At 32.6% G+C, this 23,041-nt stretch overlaps 1 protein-coding gene across 1 annotated transcript in view; it reads right to left on the bottom strand.

The window, feature by feature from the left end:
- LOC129227811 (ran-binding protein 9-like) overlaps positions 1-23,041 on the bottom strand; it is a 58,547-nt gene that overhangs the window by 15,246 nt on the left and 20,260 nt on the right. Inside the window, exons 4-8 of the mRNA XM_054862426.1 lie at positions 17,354-17,544; positions 15,113-15,214; positions 7,801-7,883; positions 7,611-7,723; positions 3,190-3,840 (exon numbers count right to left, since the gene is read on the bottom strand). Coding sequence (XP_054718401.1) covers positions 3,190-3,840; positions 7,611-7,723; positions 7,801-7,883; positions 15,113-15,214; positions 17,354-17,544 — 1,140 coding nt within the window. The remainder of the gene's footprint in view (positions 1-3,189; positions 3,841-7,610; positions 7,724-7,800; positions 7,884-15,112; positions 15,215-17,353; positions 17,545-23,041) is intronic.

Raw genomic sequence — 23,041 nt, 5'->3', positions numbered from 1 at the left:
AAATCAAAAATATTCTGCTTTCAATTCTTTTGTTTATCGCGCAATTAATATTTGTTCTTCGTCGGAACTTCTTAAAGAGGAACTTAATTATCTTAAAGCTGTGGCAATTGATAGAGACTATCCGCCAACTTTGATTGATTCCATTTATAAAAAACTTTCAAATAAATCCCAAACTAATGTTCTTAACCGAACCTTCATCAGAAAGAATTTGGTTGTTTTGCCATTCTTTCCACCTGTAAGCTATCAGGTTGCTAAGATTCTAAAACGTTTCCAATTCCAGGTGGTGTTCTCTCCTATTAATAAACTTTCATTCTCTTCTCTTAAAGATCCTATTCACCCTCTTAATTGTTGTGGAATTTATAGAATTAATTGTAGTTGTAAACTTGCCTATATTGGACAGACTCGGCGTGCTTTAAAAATTCGCTTGAAAGAGCATCAAAATTATGTGAAAAAACAACAATTAAATAAGTCTAGTATTGCTCAACATTGTTGGGATTCGAATCACTCTTTTGATTTTAACTCTTATCAGATTATTCAAAAATGCCCCAATTCATCAGATCTTGACTTTTGGGAATCCTTTCATATTTTGAGGAACGGTTCTAACTTAGTTAACGATCTTAGTGCAGTTCCATATTTTTCTAACATTTGGCTCCCATATATTTAATACTGTCCTTTCCCCATCCCCCCCCTTTTTTTTCCACTCATTTTTATCTATCTTCCTTTGTTTATTTTTACCTTTTTGTCTTGATTGACACCCCCCCCCCCCCAATTTTCTTCTATTTATCTTTATTTTTCCTTTTTTCGAATATTTTTTGTTTCTGTTTATTTTATTTCATGGTTTTCCATTCTGCTTTTCCTTTCTTGCGGTTCACGGTTACTGACAATTTCTTTTCTTTTTGTTTAAGCTTCGGCTTAATCCTTGTCCAATTGAATTCTTTCTTTCTGGGTTCGTACCTAAGAGAAAGCTCCTGGCCTTTGCTTGCATTCCTATTGGTTCCTGATCGGTTTATAACTTTGTCATTGGTGTTTGTCTAATCCGCTGTTTTTATCTTTTAAGCTGCATGCTTATCTGCTCTTGGCTTTTGTCGGATGTCTTTTCATCCATAAGCTCATTATTTTTTGCATTGAAAAAGGCGTTCCCTGTAACGCCGAAACACGTGTCTGCTGTAATTTACAAATTTGTGCTTCTACTTACGTTGTTTGGTCTGACTTTACTATTCAGCACAAAGGTATTCATTTATCTTAATATAAATCAGTTGATTTTGAATTTTCAATGTACTGAGACTTATATTGTACTAGTTTTTAAATAGTCATAATAAAAACACAACTTAAATTCACATTAATTCAAATATAGCACTAAATGGTCACAATAAATCTAAACAATCAGAGTAAACAGATACCATTAAAATTTAAAACTACCATGTATACATGAAATACACCGCCAGCTCAGTCATTTCCAGCCGAGGACTGCAGTTTCGTGCTTATTAACACTCATCAGCCCGGCATAGGAAAGTGACTGAGCAGGAGATGGAGAACCTCTTAAGGAAGCCCAGAGTGCCAAACAAACTGGTAGCTAATATAGAATTAGCACAGACCAGACGAGTGACCGAAGCAATGGTTCAGTTCAACTCGAAGATTGAAAGCAAGGCATGGTATATTCAGTAAATTACCACCCATTAGCCAGGGCTAAAGCAGAAATACATGAAATACACCGCCAGCTCAGTCATTTCCAGCCAAGGACTGCAGTTTCGTGCTTATTAGCACTCATCAGCCCGGTATAGGAGAGTGACTGAGCTGGAGATCTCACATGGATTTCTACAACAAATATAATATAATTTATTCTGCGTTTCCGCGGCTTTCTAATTTAAAAAAAAGTAAAATACTGTACTCATTGCTCTTTCCAAAATATAAAGAAGCAATTAAAAAGGTGCCAATTGCTTTATTTTTTCTTTTTTGTAAAATAAAGATTTGAACAATTTTAACTGGCAATACAGCAAACTGAGATGAATTAATAACACCCTGTTTTATTAATTGACAAAAAAAAAAAAAAAAAATCTTTAGAAATACAATCTTTACTACTTAAGTGGTTTCAAATCTAAAGCAAAATTTCATTTCTTTCACTGTCTCTGGAGAACTAGGAAAAGCAGAACACATCCCAATGAGTGATATAAGGACTGCACTACCACTTAAATTCAATAAATACATAATACAAGCAAGAGGACTTGACCGATTTCATGATTAAACATTGTAAAAGCAAACTACCAAATATATAGCAGAACTTAATCAGAGATAACAATGAATCCACTGTCACAGGATTTTATTTTCTGAATTTGAGGACCTCAAGTTGGTTTCACCTCTAAAAAAATCATATCCTATTATTTTAAAGCTTTGAAAATTGATGTTTTGTGCATAAATGAACACATCCATATATGTGTCTTAAACAAACAAGAACAAATCCACTTCAGCTAATGGGAAGCTGTAGTTTGGACATGGTGACTCATACAATGTTCGCTTGGATTCAATGCTAACTACAGCATTTTCAACAGTTATGGAAAAGTAATTCTATAGTGTAAAATGGTTTTATGCACCTCACATAATTGAAACCAAAAAGTTTAAGTAATATAGGTTAAGTTTGATTACAAATCAAAGCCTAAAGGGGTATTGTGGTGATGATCAAACTAGTAGAAAACCTGTACGGGGGGAAAAATCTGTTTGAGAGTGTTTGAAAAAGCTAAAAGAACGAGAAAGTCATTATAATTGCAAAAAGTTGAAGAGAATTTGTTTGCATTCTTATTGTAATATTACAAAACTTTTCAAGTTATACAACAACTGTGTTGATGTAGTATTGTAAATAAGTGCAAATATCCAATATTTAACGATAAATAATTAAATAATTAGCATACTTCTATCAAAACATGATGTAAAATATAAACACTAGGTACAAACTGTACAATATTAACAACTTTTGTTGGTGTAAAGGTCAACATTAAATAAATAATAGGTTTTCGTGTTTTCGTGAAAGTTTTTTAAAGCAAACCAATTTGCTTTTGCATGGCAAGTCCTTGTTTAGCTCTTTTTTTCTTTTGTTGAAGTTTACATGATTAAATTCTTTAACAATTAATGTAATATTAAAATAAATTTGGCAAAAGCCTATAATAATAATAATAATTACTTAAAGAAGGAACTTACCCATATCAGCACCTAATGTTTTCTCATTGTCATTTTCTTGTTCTTCACCATTGCGATAAATAGCAGATGTGATAACAGTTCCATTTGTAGCATAAGGTATAGTCCTAACACTTTCTGTATTGTCATTAATAGAATCTAAATTTTCCATTTCTACGTCTGCATCAGAGTGCATGAAGTTCGTAGGTCCAGAAATTTCAGAATTCCCATTCATCATTTCTCCATTGATCACACGATTCGTAGCGTTCATCTCTTCAATGGATGTTAATGTCACAGATTGGTTATTATTTACAATGTTATTTTCGACTGTCACGGGTAACGACGGTTTCGGCAGTATGAACTGAGAGCTTGAATGAGGACTCCTGCTCGGAGAGTTGCCGGAAACTGCGGGGGAACTACACGTAGATAAAGTAGACGCGGGTCTGTGAAAATATACACTAGGATAGTTAGGACTCATACTAGGAGAATTACTCTGTGATCTTGGGCTCTTCATGGGACGGACTTCACTATCAGTTCCATTCACCATTTCAATAAATTGTCTACACTTCAGCATAAATAATAAATAGGGGTATTTTTCCATGAGAGTGGGATAAAGATTTTGGGTTACTTGAATTGCTTCACCCATTCGTCCAGCTAATACAAGTTTCTGAATTCCTAAAATAATAAATAAATGAATAAATAATTAGCAATTTCATACAAGAGCAGCAAAAATTAAAAAGTAAGTTTGTTTTCCAAACAGCAAACAAAAAAGTACGCTTAGCATTTGTTAAACACAGACAATTTACATTCAGAAAATAGAGTAAAAATAAAACAACAATCAAAAAGTGAAAAGAAGTATACAATATAATCGTATGACTGTTTATAACTAAAACCAATTACTTTAGATCATGGTAGTAAATTATTGATAGACTTCAGAAGCCAAATTAAATATGTACATTCTGTAAGCAAAACTAAGGGCAAACGAAAGTGATAAAATTTCTGAAGCTAAACCTTATTCAAAAAAGGAAGCAAGAGTTTTAAAAAATTTAGTTAAAAAGATTAGTCAGTACAATTTCGTCAAAATATAAATTGGATTCAAATTATATTTTAAAACAATGATATATAAAACACCACTTATCTCTAAATGCACTGCAGCTATTGCATATATACACAATTATATACATGTTACTTTTTCAACACTTATGTTTCCTTTTATAAATTAAAGAAGAAGAAAAAATTGACATCAAAAATATTTTGGATATAAGTCTCATACCAAATAAGTTGTGCTGAAAATAAATTGATAAACATGTTAATGAAGCACAAATATTTTAAATTATGACATTTAAATTCACAAGTTTTGTGTTTCATCAGTGTGGTTTTTATCTATTTAAAGATTCCCTTTTTTGAAGACTAAATTGATCGCCAAAATCATATTTTGCATTAGTTTAGTTTGATTTACAGCGGGTCTTTCATATCAAAAATGAACCTGATGCCTAAAACTGGGAAATTGAGAAGACTAGCCGTGCACTAAGTGATACACTACACATTTATCAGGCCTTTTAAAAATACTAGACTGAAAAGCTTTGAAAAAAATCTTGGAATGGCATTTCACATAAATAAGTACTTTTGTTTTCACTCTCTAGCTGTAAAATTCTAGTTCTATCTTGATTTGAGGTGGAACATTAAAAATCTCCTTTTGAAACCTCAAGCCTGGGTTGGTTGGGGTAAGTAGGACCCCTTTGATAACAGTTTGTTTTTGAAACCTTATACAGAAGTTTAAAAAAAAAAAAAAAATTATTTACTTATTTTTATTTTGGACTTTATTAATAAACACAAGTTGATCGCTATTTCCTAAAATACTGCTATGAATGTTCTTAACGATTTTTTTTAGGAAAATCAGACGTGTGTCCTGTTATCCCATATGAAGAGGGATGATTTCTTTGACGCAAGTTTTCCAAATCCATAGTCGCCAACATTTGCAGTTTTTGCAGCCCGAACTATTAATTCCTTCTAGGTCTTCATAATTATCTTGCGTTTCATCCATTAAATTTCTTCATCAGAGTTGTTTTTCATTTTAAAATTATCACTAGTGTGGCAGGATCCACTTAAATCTTATTGGAAAAAATTAAAGAGTAAGTGAGATCCCTTAAACCTACGTATTAATGATACTTTGTGTAAAAATTCCTATTGTAATATGCACTATGAATTAAACCCCAGTGGCAGAAAGTTTTGAAGCTGTATGTGACAAGCTTTTAGAACTTCATAATCTGTCTGCAAAATTTGGAGCGTGGTTTCAATAAAAAAATTATAAACGAGTCTTTTTTAAACACTTATTTTTGGAATAAAGTAGGAGATGCACCACCCCCTTCCCAAAGACGATGGCGCACTCCCCTAAATTCTTTGAAACACTCCCCCCTCAAGAACGAGACCTCCCCCCCCAATTGAGATCAAAATCTTGCTCAAATTACATCCCCCTAAAAGTTTCAATTGTGCAATCTGATGAACCCCCACCCCCTGTCCTTGGTGGGCACCTGACATTTGCAAAGAGGGACTATTGAACAGGGGACTGTCCAGGATTTTTCAAAGGATCCATTTTATTTTTGAAAAATCAATTCATTTTGTGAAAAATCAAATAATTTTGCGTGGGGGTCGGTATTGTAAAACGAAATTTCAAATTGTGTGTTTTTGTGACATTTTTTCTTTTTTCCATTAATAATATTAATTTCTGTTAAATAATTGAAACAAAAATCATAAAATTCAATCAGTAGTTGAGCATTTAACTCTTGAAACTCTCAGGATTTTGTTTAAAACTTCTAAATTTTGTGATTTCAATAAAAATAAAAGGAGAATTTATTTGTTTACCTCTTAACAAAGCATACTAAACATCAAAAATTTGAAAAATTCAATTTTCAAAGCGGATGCAATGAGATTGCAATTCTCAAAGGGAAGCACGGTAAAAACGCGGTAAATAAAATTTTTATTAAAGTAAAATAATTTTAAAATTGCCATTTAACAGGTCTGCATATTGAATTTTATTAATATCACTGACATGTTCACCGAAAATTCGGAGTCGTGAAAAAACAAATGTTGAACACCAGACACTAAATGGCGATAATTTTAAAACTGGTAACCCTATTTGAATCGGTCGCATTTAAATGCACTGATAGCGGGAAGAAAAAGTTCTTTCACTGCATTTTTAGAGAACTTTATAACAACACCACTGCTAACGATATAAAACAAACAAACAAGCAAAATTATTCACTATGTTAGTTATTTATCGCTTGCATCACAGAATTTTTTTTTTTTTTTTTTGCACACAGAAATATGCGTTATTTTGATTTCAGATTTGCTTTTTCAGTAAACAATTTGAAAAAGAACAATCACGTATGGGATCATTCTCTCCCTGCATAAGCAGTTCATAATGTCCGACAGTTGTGGGCAGCTTCCCCCCCCCCCCCAGTGCGGACTTTTTTTTTTGCGGACAACTTTTATTATTTTTTTAGCTGGTTTAGCGATAGGGTTTTGTTGTCAGCCACATCACATCGTCGCCGTCGTGTCACCGCCTTTCTGCCACTGGGAGTTAAACTACACATGAAAGTTTAATGTATATGGAAATAATAACAATAAAAGCTAACCAGTAAACACTCATTTGAAAAATGTTGCTTAAACTCCTAAAAAAAACATTTCCAAAAATGTTTTTGAGATAAGTTTGATAACATGGAAAAAAGTTCCAAATGTATGCAAAACCAATGAGGGTCATAAAATGTGAAATCAGAGTAAAAAAGTACAAAAACAAGATACACATTTCAGTTTTAGAGTGTTGAGCCTCTCTCCCCCAACCAACCCCATATTATATTTGCCTTTAAATATTCATGAGAAGAAATTCTTTCCTAAACCTGAGTAAGTTGAGAATCCAAAAACCTAGATATTCAACTCAAATGTAATGATTTATGAAAATAATTTTCAGATTATTGAAGTTAAATCAGGAGTGCAGCTGATACTTGTTATGGAAAAGCACGAAAAAAAATCAATGAATAACAAGTTAATGTGGAGAAGAGAGCAAAACTAAAAGAGAATAAATTTATATATTTATTCTTTTTCTGCTTTATCTCAACCAGTTAGAATCTAACTACAATATCAGAACAAATTAAAAATGGATTATCTTTTAAAATGTCAGTAGGTAATTCCTTGCAATACGGATTTACGTGCAAGGAATAACTTATTTTCGTTTTTCATATAAGAGTTTTTTCTCCTTCAGAAAAATTATGCTTTGAATGAGGGAAAATTCATGTAGCACACAAAAATAAAAGCAGTTTGATTTTTTTTTTTTTTTAAGTGACCTCTGGGGGAACAAATCTAAGCATCAATTTATCTTTGCAAGAAATGAAGTGGCAGATAATCACTTCTTGAAGTTAATGTACAATATTTTTGTAAATACCACTTACGTTGCCTATTTTTGATTGATTTGACATCTTCAGTAATAGTTTGTCCTGTACTTTGAGCAAAAGCTTCAGCAGATGAGCAATATCCATGATGTATGAGGTATGTCTGAACAAGTCTACAAAGTATTTGAAAATTATTATTATTTTTCCTTTCAATACATTACTATAATTTATGTACATATACACGACATACCTGTGGAGTGTAGTTTGCCATTCCCCTTGCTTATCTACAACTGGAAACCTTTCAATAGTAAGCCTTGTGCGCCTTTTTAATTCCTTGAGGAATAAAATATACAGAAGAGTACATCAATCATATGTTTTAAACAGCAAAAGACACATTATTGGCTGTATTTAAATCATTAACAGAATATATATAATACAGTCCGAATTTACACAAGAGAAAAGCCCAAAGTGTGATTTCCATCCTGGACCAAAATGTTAAGTGGAACTTTTGTGGAAACTACATGCAAATGGACTTTTGTTGAGTAGGGTTCAGTAAAATAATATGGGAGTGGCATAAAACGGAGACCTAGTGTCAACCCTGACAATAAAACTCCCATGTTAGATCGCACTTGCCCGGAAATGCAAAAAGACATAACATATCTGAAAACAGGATACAACTATGGTCAGGAAATGCAATGATCCATATAATATTCAAACAAATGGTGTGTAAAGATGGGGACAACCTGGAAAAAATCTGGAAATTTAGGGAAAAAGTTTCTCATTTTTTTCTGAAAAAGTTTACATCTATGCAGAAGAAATGGAAAATTTTAATATTTCTGGCACAAAATAACATGCAGTATAACACTGATTTAACGACTGTCTAGGGACTGGAAAAAGTTATCGTTAAATCAAGAATATCATTGAATCGAGGAGCATCATAGACATTCAAAGCAGTCAAACCAGACCATTGAAATGTATCATTAAATTGAGGAAATCGTTAAATCAGGTATTGTTAAATCAAAGTTATACTGTATTCAGAAATTTACAATAATATTCACATTGCAAATGCTTTTTTCTTAATTTAAAAAGTTTTTATTTTCAGTATCCTGAATGAAAATACTAGATTTGATAATGTAAATCCAAAATAATTCATTTTCCCTGAACACTAAAATATTATGTGATGGCTCTTCTCCCTAAAACAGTACAGCAATATTATTAACTTATTAGTTAGTGGAAATGTTTTAGTGAAACTTTTATAATGTTTTCATTTAATGAGTGCTTATACATCTAGATAAAAATACATGTAACTCTGAAATAAAAGGAAAGCAACTTTCTATTTAAAATCTCACAATTAACAAAAAATAAAAAAGACATTTTCTGCCAAAAAAAAAAAAAAAATTATTGAACTATTTTCAAATTTTCTCGTTTTCAAGTTTTACAAGGTCAAAGTTGAACTTTGTTTTTTTCTTTAAGCAAACATTAAATTTGCAAACATTATAATTCTTTACATAGTTTAAAGCTTTCATTTGGACTTTTATATTTAACAACTGAATTGATGGGGAGGGGGGGATTTCCTATTTAGCCATAAAAAAGTAGATACATTATTCATTAATGAAATATCCTTAATAATATACTGACAATTACATGCTCCTTTGTCCACAGATTGATACAAAATTTTGTGAATTTTGACAGAAATTTCAAAGATAATGGTGCCATTTAGACAACTCGAATATGTAACATTTCACTCAACTACATAGTGCTTGAAAGGAGAGCATGACCAGTGACGTAAAATACCCGGGTATTTATTTTCCAGTGAGCTCTCTTCACACAGAATACCCATACTTATGAAAAATGATACTGCAATATGTATATAGTATATTGAATGTGAAGGAAAGCTAAACATTTGAATCCTTCTTACAAATTTTTAATTTTATAGACCTAAAATAATAGAGCAGGAAATACAAATATTATACAACATCATTCATTTTTCATGTGCAAATCTTTAAATATCTACCTTTTTTTTTTTTGTAATAATATAATTGCCAACTTTAAAAATAAGAACAGGTGTGGTAAATTCAAAAGGAAAGAATGTTAAGTTTGGATTTTAAATGGAGAAGAAAGAGAATTGGAAGAGTGGAAAACAGAATCGGTGATAGCAAGAATTAAAAGGGAATTGCGATGCTATTACAAACATCTTTAAAACCATTGCAGGAACAACCTTGTTCAAAAAATTCTTAAACTATTATTTAAAAAAAAAAGAAGCAATTAAAGTAAAGGCATAAGAGATCTTAACTTAAAATGTATCTTTTTGAAAGTAATAAGTAAAACATATTACGAGTTTTTGCTCACTTTAAGAGCAAACTATGGATTCATTTAAAGATTTTAGAGTCTGACTTTGATTTTGAATTGCACAAGTTACCTTTTTTTTAGCCTAAGAAATTTTTCACTTATAAATAATTGCTCAATTGTTTGAGTAATAGCTCTTTCATTTATTTCTAGTTCTTATACCTTTCGTATTGTCACCCCTTTTGTAATGTAGCTGCTTCCAATTATAGGACAGATATTTGAGCTTAGCTATTCTGTCAGATTTTTTTTTAAAACTTTTTTTATTGTAAATCTAACTGAAAATGTTGAAAGTTCTTTCTTCTGCAGTCGATGCAATTAATGCATTTAAAATGTGCTAAACTACTTCAACAGTTGCTCCTCACAATATTCCACAACATACTAGTAAATTCATGCTCTCTTAATTTTCCCACAATCTTATGATAAACAATCCTATGTCTTGAGCAGAACGCTACCTAATTTCAAATGCTTCTGTCCTTCATAAACAAAAGGTAAACCATCAAGTAGGTTGGATTGTTTCAGACAATTTAGTTGTAAAATCTGCAAGGTGAATTGAACTACCAACATTTTTTTTTTTTTTAGACTGCAAGAGAGCCAGTTCACAATTTATTTTCTAATAATTTTAACAAAATTTTTAATAAAAATAGTATAAACTGTATACTACATATGTATATATCAATTATACAGTTAATTTCATATTTAGAAAAAAAAATCATCAATTATTCACCTTTTACTTTTAAAAAATACCCAGTTTTTGATATTTACCCAAGATTTGGGTAAATACCCGGGGAAATACGAAAAACATATTTACCTACCCCACAGGGTTTGCCCGATCCACATCACTGAGCATTGACTACTCATAAATAGCCATAATAATTTTAAACTGCCTCCTAAAATTGAGCATTAAAAATTTCTAAGGGAGTTTAAGTAAAGCTCATAACCTTGAGTAGTAAGAAAATAAATTTTCAATAAGTTTTTTAAAAGATCAAATATAAATTTATTTAGAATAAAAACCAAGGGTTTTGAATGCAAGATGCCCAAACTTAAACAAAATTCAAACAGTACAAGGATCATTCCGTGCCAAATCAACACATTGATTTTACCTCACCCTCTCAGATTTTGATGAAATTCAGTACAGAGGACAGTAGTGTTCATTTAGACATAGATAAATGTAATTTTTTTCTGGAAAATACAAAACACTTTTGAAGATACAGCGCTGTAGAAATATCAAAAATAGAATAAAACACGTGAATGACTCAATTTTCAAATGACCTAGAATCTTTTCTAATTAAGATAGAGCAGCGGTTCCCAACCCATGGGCCCCGGCCCACAAGTGGGCCGCGAACAGCGTGTTACTGGGCCGTGGACACTGGTCGGGAATCTGAATCAAGATAAAACTTGTAGTCTTAATTTCCGTTTTTCGCGAAAATTCACTTTTAGGAACTTTCCCCTAAAATTGAAGAGATGAAACCTAATAAATCAGAAACTTCTTTAATGAAAATTGCCAAAGAAGCTAGTATTAGATTCAAGCTTCAAGTTAAAAATGATCCTCTTTTGCTGAACTCTGGCAAAAATGAATTGAGGCACTTGAGGGGTTTTTCGACAACCTACCTATTTGAATGAGACTTTTCATTGCAGTTTAAAAAAAAAAAAATATAGAAATGCATTGAATGTTGCGAATTATTTGAGACTAAAATCATCCAGTTTCAATCCAGATATCAACTCCATCGTAGAGGAAAGACAATGCCAAAAATCCCATGGAGCTTTAACTTTGAGGACTTGTTTTTGAGTTTCCTTACAGCTATGCCAGCTAAGTGAATGCAATAAAGTTATTTTCTTCCTTGAAAAATATTTTGAAAATTGTTTTTGTGCAGTGTATTTATATATGTAATGCAATATAAAGGGAGCCAGAACTCTTGTTTTTAACGCACTTTCAGTCCTAATACGGTATATTATTCACACTTAAGTACAGTTATGAACAGGCACCCTCCAGATAGTAAATTTTGGCTGTGCAAGTAATGTATAGTAGTTTGTGGGCCTTAATCGTGTTTTCTACAAAACTGGTGGGCCGCACAATCAAAAAGGTTGGGAACCGCTGAGATAGAGAGCTGAAACAAGTGCCATTTGACTGCCTATTTGATGGTCTTTCCAATGATATGCAAAATGATCAGGTCTGAAAATAATTTATTTCAATTTAATTGCAATTTAAATTTAAATTTTAAATTTCTCCAAATGCACCACCTAAATTTTCTTGAAAACTCTTTTAAAAATGTTTATGCATTATTGAAATGGCTGTAGAAGTTTAAAGGTGGGATCACAATGGGTTCATGTTGAAATATTTCATTGAATATAGCATTGGTGGACCTAAAACACTATCATTACATAATACAGCATGTTTTAAGTAGAGAAAGATCCAAGGCATAAAATTAATTCTGTTAGAGTTTGATGGTGACAAGTATCTGATTGCAAGTAAGAGTGCTCTTTTGTGCCTTTGTGAAGGGGGGGGGGATATTTGATTTGATATTATTTTTCTGAAATTTAGTGTTTTTTTATTTTGTTGTATAAATTTGATAAATTTGGGTAAAGGTTTGAAAGTAAAATTACTCTTAGTTTTTAAACTACTGGTATTAGATAATCAAATTCTCGATCAGTATCTTAAAATTTTTGTGGGTTTTGGGGCATTACAAAAATAAAATTTACCTTTAAATAGAATTTTTTTCTTATGTAAAACTCAAATTGCAGATAACCAAACTTTGGGATGCTTTTCTTTTTCCCTATTATATGTTTGCATGGATATACAATATTTGACTCCTGGTAGTGTATTCAGCTTATTTCCTCCCATTTATAAAAGGCCTGTAAGTTTTCAGCAGTTTTAATTGGAAGACTTTTCCCAAGTTGTTGGGATAGGATACCTTTATTTAATAGCAGTCCCCCCCCCCATTTCCTCATCACGTAAATAGGAGCTTTAAAACATCGCATAATTTTTCATACTCCGTGACTCAGGCCTGATTTAGAAAATTAAATTTTTAGAATCTTAAAAATTCTTTCTCCATTTGCTTCAGTCTCACTTTCCGAAGGTGTTTATGCATTTATGAAGGTGTTTTTGCATTTCAATGAAAAACTGATCTCTTTTGATATTATTTGATCTAAACTTTCTGATTTTCTTTTATCAATAGGGGATTCTCCCAATTTTTGTTTTGAAGCATTTAATACTTTAATAGTTTCAGAGTCCTTATAGTAAAATTTTGTTCCATATCTTTAGAACCTTTTATACCTTCAGCTGGATGGCCTAATTCTTTTATCTTTTTTTTCAATAGGCACAATTAATAAATTTTGGTATTTTATTGAATTTTACAGCTTTTCTCTGTCATCCATTTGGAAACATATCTTAATTTCTTTTATGTCTTACCATGTTATCTTCCTGCATAGTCAAGTATCTTCATAAACCCAATTTTGATAAAACTTGATAAATTTCAACAATTTTTAATATTACAAAATACATTAATTTTAGGCCCATACAATTAATTAAGACTTAAAAATTAAAATTTCAATTTCCTTTCCCTTACTATAATATAACTGAAACTCAGCATATTCACTTTTTCCTCGGTCAGTTTCAATGAAAGACATATGTGATTCAGAGCTAATCGGATTGAATGCTGAGCTTGAAACACAAAAAGGTTTTCACGAAATATATCTAGACCTGCCCATCTTTTGATCAAGATTTTTCGCATACAAAACATGACTGGATGCGTACAATTTTGGTCATTTTTGCTTAGTAATGCCTTAATAAAAATTTAGCAAGACATGGTAACAAAATTTTTAGTTTGATTAACCTTTTCATCTTTCTCTTTAAATCTTGTGTATATCTTAATAATTGTTAAGCAGTTAACTTATAGTATTTCTTTAATTCAGCAAATTATCATTCATATGACTAATAACTCAATTTTATTCAATTTCCCCACCCCTCTGACTCCCCTTTTGGAGTACGTATCAATTACAAAGCCATAAAATTTATCAAATAAAAAATAAATTGAAAAAGAAACATTTCATAGAATAAAATATTTGTTCCAATAGTTTTATTAAGTTATTTTTTAAAAAAATCTATTACAAATCTACAGTAAAAACCCTCTAATGCGGACACTAACGGGACAAATTTTTTTTGTCCGCAATAGAGAGGTGTCCGCAGGACAGGGGTTTAATAATGTAATTTGCATTGGAACTGGGGAATTAAAAAATTGTCTGCATAAGAGGGGTGTCCTGCTTTGAGGGATGTCCGTTAGGAGGGGTTTTACTGTATTTAAAATATTAAGTGATTTTACTTTCAAACTTTTATCCACATTTATCAGTGCTATTCAGCAGGTTTAAAATGAAAATAAATTTTGCAAACAAATGAATAAATAATTTTTACAAATAATAACAATAAAAATTCCTTCCTACCCCTTCCACAAACACCTACAAGAACTCAAAACAAGGAAACACTCTTGCAATCAGTTACTTGGCACTATTCAACTCAAATAGAATTAATTTCATGCCTTGGGTTATCTACTTAAAACACTACTTAATCTACTTAATTGTCTTAATCTACTTAAAACATGCTGATTATGAGATGGTTGTGTTTTTAATCCAACAATGCTATATTCAATGAAATATTTTCAACATGAACCAATTGTGATCCCACCTTGAAACTTCTAGTCATTTGAGTAATGCATAAACATTTTTCAAAAAAAATTTAAAGAAAATTAAAGTGGTGCAATTTGAGAAATTTAAAGTTTAAAGTTAAATTTATTTAAACTAAACTTTTGGAAAGGTCATTTAAAAGGATGTCAAATGACACCTGGTTCAGCACTCTATCTTAATTAGAAAAGATTCTAGAATATTTTGAAAATTGGATCATATTTTGACCTATTTTTGGTAATTTTACAGCACTGTATCTTCAAAAACAGTTTTGTATTTTTCAAAAAAAGAAAAAAAATTACATTTTTCTATGTCTATATAAACGCTACCTCTGTATCAAATTTCAGTGGGTGAGGTAAGATTTTGCCGAAAATTCTACTGATTTGACGTGGAATGACCTACAAGATTACTACATAACATGACAAACATTTAACAGACAATAGTAAAGATTCATAAAAATTACAAAAAATAAATGAAATAAAAATTATTTAATATTATTTTGGACTATCATGTAGTATTTATTTCTTTAATACAGGTTGAATTACCTTCATCATGTCTTCAATATCAAAAACAAATGGAGACTGGCCAAAGTTAGCATCCACTACTTCACCTGGAGTTTGAAGACCAACAGTAGGATACAGGTTAGGCTAGATAGAGAAAATAAGAAATGTAGACATATACATTTTGTAAGGTCAAAAATATTGCAGAAAGAAGTATTTAGCTCCACATATTACAACACGATAATTTCCGTAAAATCTAAATAACATTTTATCATTTTATAATGAGACAAAAGATAACAAAAACTTCAGTTTAAACCATATGGATCCATAAACTCAAACCAGTCTAACATCCAACAACTCTAAACCATTGTATGACTTTACAGAAGAGTGCCAGTTATTTCAATATAAATGAACTCTGATGGCTAACAAATCATATTTGCTCAAGGATCATGTATTCCCCCCCCCCCCCTCCTCCCAACTTTTTCTAAAAATGTCCTTTTCCATAAACCCTCACCCCTACATTCACTAAAGATGGCTCAAAATTTTTGTTTTAAGACTCATTTTAAAATTTTGTCTGCAGACAAAATCCCTCTCTGTCCGGTCATTACCATAAACAGCTTAAAAGTTTTAAAACTTCAGTTACGAACATTTTGCAAGAGAGGGTCCTGAACACCCACAGCCAAATGTAGCCAAAATTACGAGTTTCTTTTAATACTTCCGATTAGGAAAATTTTCAGGTTAGAAAACCCGAACAAAAAAATTTTCCATAAGTCTACCAGAAATTGCCTAAATTAGTGTTTTTAAGACTTTATTTGAGGATTTTTTTTTTAAGTCCCCCTCCCCCCTTCTACTTTTAGTTACTAAAGACAGCTTAAACATTTTTAAGGACTTAAGTTTCTAAAAATTAGCAAAGAAGACATCTTGAACCATTTCTTGCTTCTTTTGTTTTTTCTAGAGCCACCATCGCTCTTAAATTATCAAAGACACAAACGTTATGAGACTTTACTATGAAAAGAAACTTTGCAGACCCATGCTCGTGAAAGAGCAGCGTTTTTTTTGCAAGCGTACTGGCATTATTTTTCTTGTTTTCTTCCTTCCATCCCTTCCTCTATTCTAGCAAGTCTTAGATTGAAAGACATTAGAACTTAGTGATTCATCAAGTTTGGATCGTTATTCAACAATAAAATACAAAAAATGCAAGGTTTGAAATTTAAAACATTGGCTATCGTTATTTCAAAACAGTTTGAGATTTTCATTGATTTTTTCCCCCAAATTCTGTTTTTTATTGAATTTTTAAAATCACTGATAATTCCTGTTTTCCCAGTCTGTGGCTGCCTTCTGCTCCAGCCGCGAAAAGACAAGAGTATAAGCATCAGCGTTAACATTTATTTGCTCTTGTCAGCAAGAAAATCAGAAATGAATAAAAGGGGAAAGAATGACCAAAAATAGTAAGAAAAGAGATTAAATTTTAAATTAGAGATGAAAGGAGGCTAATTCTAAAAATTAGCGAAAACAGCGAGCAAATTTGAGGCTTGTAATCAATCAGCTAATTGCTAATAACAGAAAAACTTAAAAAAAAGTCAAATGGCAAGAGTCTAAAAGCTACACCTTCAAAAGCACGTTTATAACAAAACAAGACCGTGGTGGAGGAAAGTCATCAAAACATTCTTTCTGGCCTGCTCTGTTTCTGCAATTTTGTCAAGACGGAAATTTGCCTTGAGACGGAAGGTCTTGCACCCATGTTTTTTTGAGCATCTTTTACTGAAAATCATGATATTTTAAATTTTGACTGTGATCGAAATCTATGACTTTTGAGGTGTACATTGTGAAAGCACCCTGCATATAATGGGCAAAAATGCAAAACGTTTTTTAAATTTTATGTGGGGTATTGCTTTAATGAATCAATCAGCGTGTTGTAAAATGAACAATATGAAAAACATAATCGGCAAAACATACAATAATGAATATCAACCGTCAACTTTTGTTTTCCTCTAAACATTCCTCAGTATTCTGCATCTCTGGAAAATATGAGACATCAATTCAGCTATTCAGACTTTTATGATAAAAGAATGAACACACATAGTAAAGTAATTTCATTAAATTAACTGTCAGAAAAAAGGGCACAGCAAAGAGGAATTTTGGGTCAACCCCCTCAGAATCCTTGTCCTGGAACACATATTGCCAATTCGAATATGGTCGACTATGTACATGTAAAGACTTATAATCCAGAGGGTAAATTTTGATTGTGTTAATGGTCAGAAAATTAACATTTAAAAAGATACTCACAGGGAGATCTGTGAAAGCAATGCCCAGATGATGACCATTTTTGGTATAAAAGCAGGTATTATCGATGAGATTCACACCACAGCCAATGACATCTCCAGTAGTAAAAGTGGGACCATATGGCTGTCCGGTTCCACTAGAGCAGAAGCTGTGACCATCATCGCCATGATAGCCATACGAATGCTTATCCCAGCCTAACAGAATAATCAAGAAAAACAAAGCATTACATATCATTCACTTTTGAATGTTTTAATTTATTTATTCAGTTTTCTATATGAAAAGCAAGTAAAAAAGAAAATAACTTTTAAATAATTATCAATGAGAAATTGCTTTATCATGGATGTTTCTTATACACTGCTTGACAATTGCTAAGGAACAAGTGATTTATGCAAATTTCTATCTCAACCACCTGGCCAATGGAAATAAATTAAAGTTCAGATGGTGTGGTAGACCAAGACTCGTTATCTGCATAAAAGACAGTGCGTGCACGCTCAAGATTCATACGAAAATTTACACTGTTTGGTTTTTAACAAAAATAGTGCTGGATGTTAAAAAAGGTTTTTCTCAGAAATTCTGTTTGGTTCTTGAAATACTTAAGAGTAAAATGTCAACAAGACATCATTTGAGTATCTACGATCGTGGACGAGCCGTTGGACGACTGGAAGCAGGTCAAAGTGTCACCACTGTGGCTGCTGCAATGGGTATACAAAAAAGTGCCATCTCCCGATTAAAGACGGCCGCTGAAGGTGGAAATGTTTTGCAAAAGCATGCCGGGGGTCATAGTAGGAGCACCACACCTTCAGAAGATCGCTATGTAGCCCTCGTGGCAAAAAGAAACAGAATTTCACTCTTGGACAGATAGCTGCAAATATAACAACCGCTACCAGTACGCATGTTTCTGAAAGAACCATCTCACGGCGAGTAAATAATGTTGGTTTGTATGCAAGGAAGCCCGTACGTTGCATCCAAGTTCAACCACGGCATCGTCGAGAGAGATTAAACTGGTGTAAGGAACATGTTGGTGAGATCATCAAAATTGGTCTAGAGGGATGTTCTCTGACGAATCTAGTTTCAGTGTGGCAAGTGATTCTGGTCACCAACTACTGTGGAGAGAGCATGGAACACGTTCTGCACAAAAATTTGTCTGCGAACGTGATCGGGTACGGCCCAGACGTCATGGTGTGAGCAGGCATCATGCTCAATAGCAGAACACCGCTTCACATTTTTGAATAAGAAAGCGATACGTCGCAAATGTATTTCAGATATTTTATGCTGGACCGTGTTCATCTTTTTAGGGGAGCTGTAGGTCCAGGCTTTCTTTTAATGGACGACGATACACGGTCACACTGCAGCATTGAAGTGTCAGACACACTGCAAAGTGAAAACATTCTCCGTATGCGGTGGCCTGCTTACTTTCCAGATTTAAATCCAATTGAACTTGCCTGGGAGGCTCTTGGCAGACGTGTTGCGCGAAGAACCGTCCCACCCAGAACAGTACAAGAACTCAAATCTGCATTGAGAGAGGAGTGGGAAAACATCCCCCAAGCACTCCTCAATAATTAGTGGGGAGTATGGAAAACAGATGTAAATTGTGCATCAGTATCCCTGGTAATCATTTATCATATTAAGGTACTCATGTCCCCATTATTCTGATCTAGATCATTTTTTTATGGTTGCGTGAAAATCATTTAAGTAGGATTATTTTTTTATTTTTAAGTTTTTACTTCATTGATGCAGTAATATCTATATTATTTTGTACTTATAATAAAGGCACATCCTCCCTACTAACTACATATATTGTTCTGTTTCTTTAATCATTATCTATTCTTAACTATTCCAAAAAACATAATTGTTCCTTAGCAATTGTCAAGCAGTGTATTATTAAATAATAGCTATCCTTTGAAACAAGTTCTTTCTTCTTTCTTTCTTTTTTTTTTTTTTGCATTTATGTTTTAGAAAACTGTGTTTCAAAAAAGAAAATATATATATGTGGTGCCGACTCTGGTACACCCTGGTACACTTGCACAGCCCTTCATACAATTTAGCTTTCTTGTATGTAAAACTCGCCAAGAGATGACGACGTAGAGTCCGGCGACAAAACGAACAGCGCCAAGGGCGGTAAAACTTTTTGATTAGTGAATAACTTTGAGGAGACGAAAGACGTAAGACGTTTGTAAAGACGAGCAGCAAGACGGCTGCACTTCTGCATTGTAATCATTTTTGTAAATATTAGTTATGTGTAGTTTAGTTATCATTAAATGTTTAGTAGCTAAAACTATGTCATCAATGAGTGCTTCTATAAGTGAATACAAGCATTTTCATAGTTATTACCAGTAGCTCGGCTCCCACAAAAAATTCAGAAGTGGGATATGGATATGAATGAACGCCTACACGAAAATTATTTTGGACTATAATGTTTGCAAGTGTGATTAACCGGAAAACTGATTGATACTAACTGTCTCCGAAAAATTGCAAAAAAAAAAAAAAGAGAACTGAGTCAAATGTGACTGTTCCTGGTGAACTATCTTAAATTCTTTGTTGGATAATCTGATTTCAAGCATCCGGAAAAGGGGTGAGTGAATTTATTTTCTTCAAATATGCAGTTGAAAGAGATTAAAAACATTGACTTTGCGCTCAGAAACTTTAAGCGAGAAAAAATAGTGCTTCTCCACCGTTTTATATTTTCTAATAACGGGGATAGTTCCAATAGAAAGCGCTTAAGAAATTTTACGGGATTTGAATACAACCCAGAATCAGATGAATTCAAAAATAAATTAAAAGACATTGAGAAAAATTTTTCTCTTAACGAAATAATAACTATTGCAAATTTTTTGAACATTCCCTTGGAAGGAAATAAATCTGAGTTAGCAAAAAGCATTCTCTCCTTTCTGACAGATATTTCTTCGCTGTCAGAGCTTGACGAACACCATTCCCAGTCAGAAGATGACTCATTCTCGGATCATCAGCAGTCCGGTCAGAACGAGGAAGTTATTAGTGACGATTTATCTGCGGGAATTGAAAACAAAGTAGCACCGCCGCCTGTAATTAATTATTCTGATTCAGGCAATGTTTTGGCTACGAGCTATCTTTTACATTATTCTGATATTGAACACTCCCTGCCGAAATTTAATGCAGAACCGCATGAGAACATTTCTTCTTGGGTAGAAACTTTTGAAAGTGTTTCTAAGTTATTTAACCTTACTGAAGTTCAAAATTTTATTTTTGCTAAACGCTGTTTTGGAGGAAATGCCGCATTATTTATCAACACCGAACAAAATATTAATTCTTATGAAAAATTAAAGAAAGCGCTAATCAGCGAATATTCCACACAAGTTAATTCGGCTTCGCTTCATAGTTTAATGAGCGAGCGTAAAATGCGACATTCTGAGACTACGCAAGAATATTTTTTAAAGATGAAACAATTGGCTCTTTCTGGACGTATTGATGACATATCTCTTATCAGTTATGTAATAAAGGGAATTCAAGATAAACCGGAAAATAAAACAATTCTTTATGGAGCGCGCGATATAAATGATTTTAAAGAAAAACTCAAAGTATACGAAGTAATGAAAAATGATTTGGCTAGAAATGAGAAACCTTTTGACAGAACCAAGCAAAAAATGTCAAATGATGATCGCTTGAAAAAGAGTGGGTATACTTCCAATTTCAAAAGAGATTTAAACAATAAAAATAAGATACACTATGAACAAAATAATGAGAAGACGCGATATAACACTAACAACGAAAATTATAAAGAAAAAATTTGTTACAATTGCGGTTTGAAAAACCACATTTCAAAAAATTGTGTACACAAGGATAAGGGGCTTAAATGTTTTCAGTGCGAAAATTTTGGGCACAAAGCTTCTAATTGCCCTAATAAGAAACCAGACGTTGCTCATTTAAATGTTCCAAAGAAGAAAAATTTAATTAAAGAAGTAAAAATTGGTAACTCAGTGGTAAAAAATGCTATTGTCGATTCAGGGTCACAAGCCACATTAATTCGGGAATCGATTTTCAAAAAATTGAATTCTCTTGGTAAGCGATTTCAATTACTTCCTTTAAATACTGTTTTGTCAGGATTCGGTAAATGTCAAGTAAAACCAGTTGGAGTTTTTGAGAGTGATATTCAAATTGACAATTTTAAATGTAAAGCAGATGTAGTTGTGGTGAATAACGAAATAATGGCTTGCGATGTAATTATCGGACTAAATATTTTGATGCAAGGAATAACAATAATTGATGATAATGGTGTTACGATTCAAGCTAAACCCAAAGATGCAGAACATTATGATGTTTTATCTGTCTTGCCAATTAATGTATGTGTTGAAGAAGTTGAAATGAATATTTCCCCTGATATTCCTCATGATTTAAGATCTAAAGTAAATACATTGATTTCCAACTATGTGCCTCAAAAAATTAAAACCACTAATGTTGAGTTAAAAATTTTGGTAAAAAATGACGTACCTATATCTCATCATCCCCGTAGGTTGGCATTCTCAGAAAAAATGATCGTCGAAGCTCAGGTTGCCGAATGGTTAAAAGAAGGTGTAGTGGAACCCAGTTCCTCTGAGTATTGCAGTCCAGTGGTTATTGTAAAAAAGAAAGATGGAACACCGCGAGTATGCATTGATTATAGAAAACTAAATAAGGTTATAGTAAAAGATCGATTTCCCCTTCCACTAATTGAAGATATTTTGGATAGACTGCAGGGCTCCAATATTTTTAGTACTATTGACCTCAAAAACGCTTTTTTTCATGTAAATGTAAGTGAAGAGAGCAGAAGATATACGTCATTTGTAACGCATGAAGGACAATACCAATTTTGCCAAGTCCCTTTCGGATTATGTAACTCTCCGGCGGTCTTTACAAGATATATCAACACTATTTTTCGAGAATTAATTAATAAGGGTATTGTTTTGCCTTATATGGATGATATAATCATTTTGTCTTCCTCTCCCGAAGAAGGTATTGAACGCCTTGAACTGGTCTTAAAAACTGCAAGCGAATACGGACTTGAAGTAAATTTTAAGAAGTCCCATTTCTTGAAAAAACGTATTGATTTTTTAGGACATGTAATCGAGGGTGGAAATATTTTCCCATCTACTTTAAAAACTAAAGCAGTTCTTAATTTTCCAGAGCCGACTAATTTGAAAAAGGTTCAAAGCTTTTTAGGTTTAACAGGATATTTTAGGAAGTTTATTCCGAAATATTCCATAATAGCTAGGCCGTTAAGTGATCTCTTGAAAAAGGATCGAAAATTTCATTTTGGAGTCGAAGAAAAACATGCGTTCAACCAATTAAAAATGTTGTTAGCTGACACACCTGTTTTGGGAATCTACAACCCTAAATTTGAGACTGAACTTCATACGGACGCTAGCCTAGAAGGGTATTCTGCAATTTTAATGCAAAAACCACCGAATGAAAAGAATTTTCATCCAACCTATTTCATGAGTAGAAAAACGACTGATGCCGAAAAGAAATATTCTAGTTATGAACTTGAGGCCCTAGCCGTCATCGAAGGGATAAAGAAGTTCCGTGTTTACCTTTTGGGTATCCATTTCAAAATTGTAACCGATTGCGCCGCGTTTGAGAAAACGTTGTCAAAACGAGACTTATGTACCCGTGTAGCTCGTTGGGCTTTGTTACTACAGGAATTTAATTATGACATTGAACATCGTCCCGGAAGCAAGA

This window comes from Uloborus diversus, chromosome 1 (assembly GCF_026930045.1).
Source record: "Uloborus diversus isolate 005 chromosome 1, Udiv.v.3.1, whole genome shotgun sequence".
Classification (NCBI taxonomy): domain Eukaryota; kingdom Metazoa; phylum Arthropoda; class Arachnida; order Araneae; family Uloboridae; genus Uloborus; species Uloborus diversus.
This window is presented reverse-complemented; position numbering and strand designations above follow the sequence as displayed.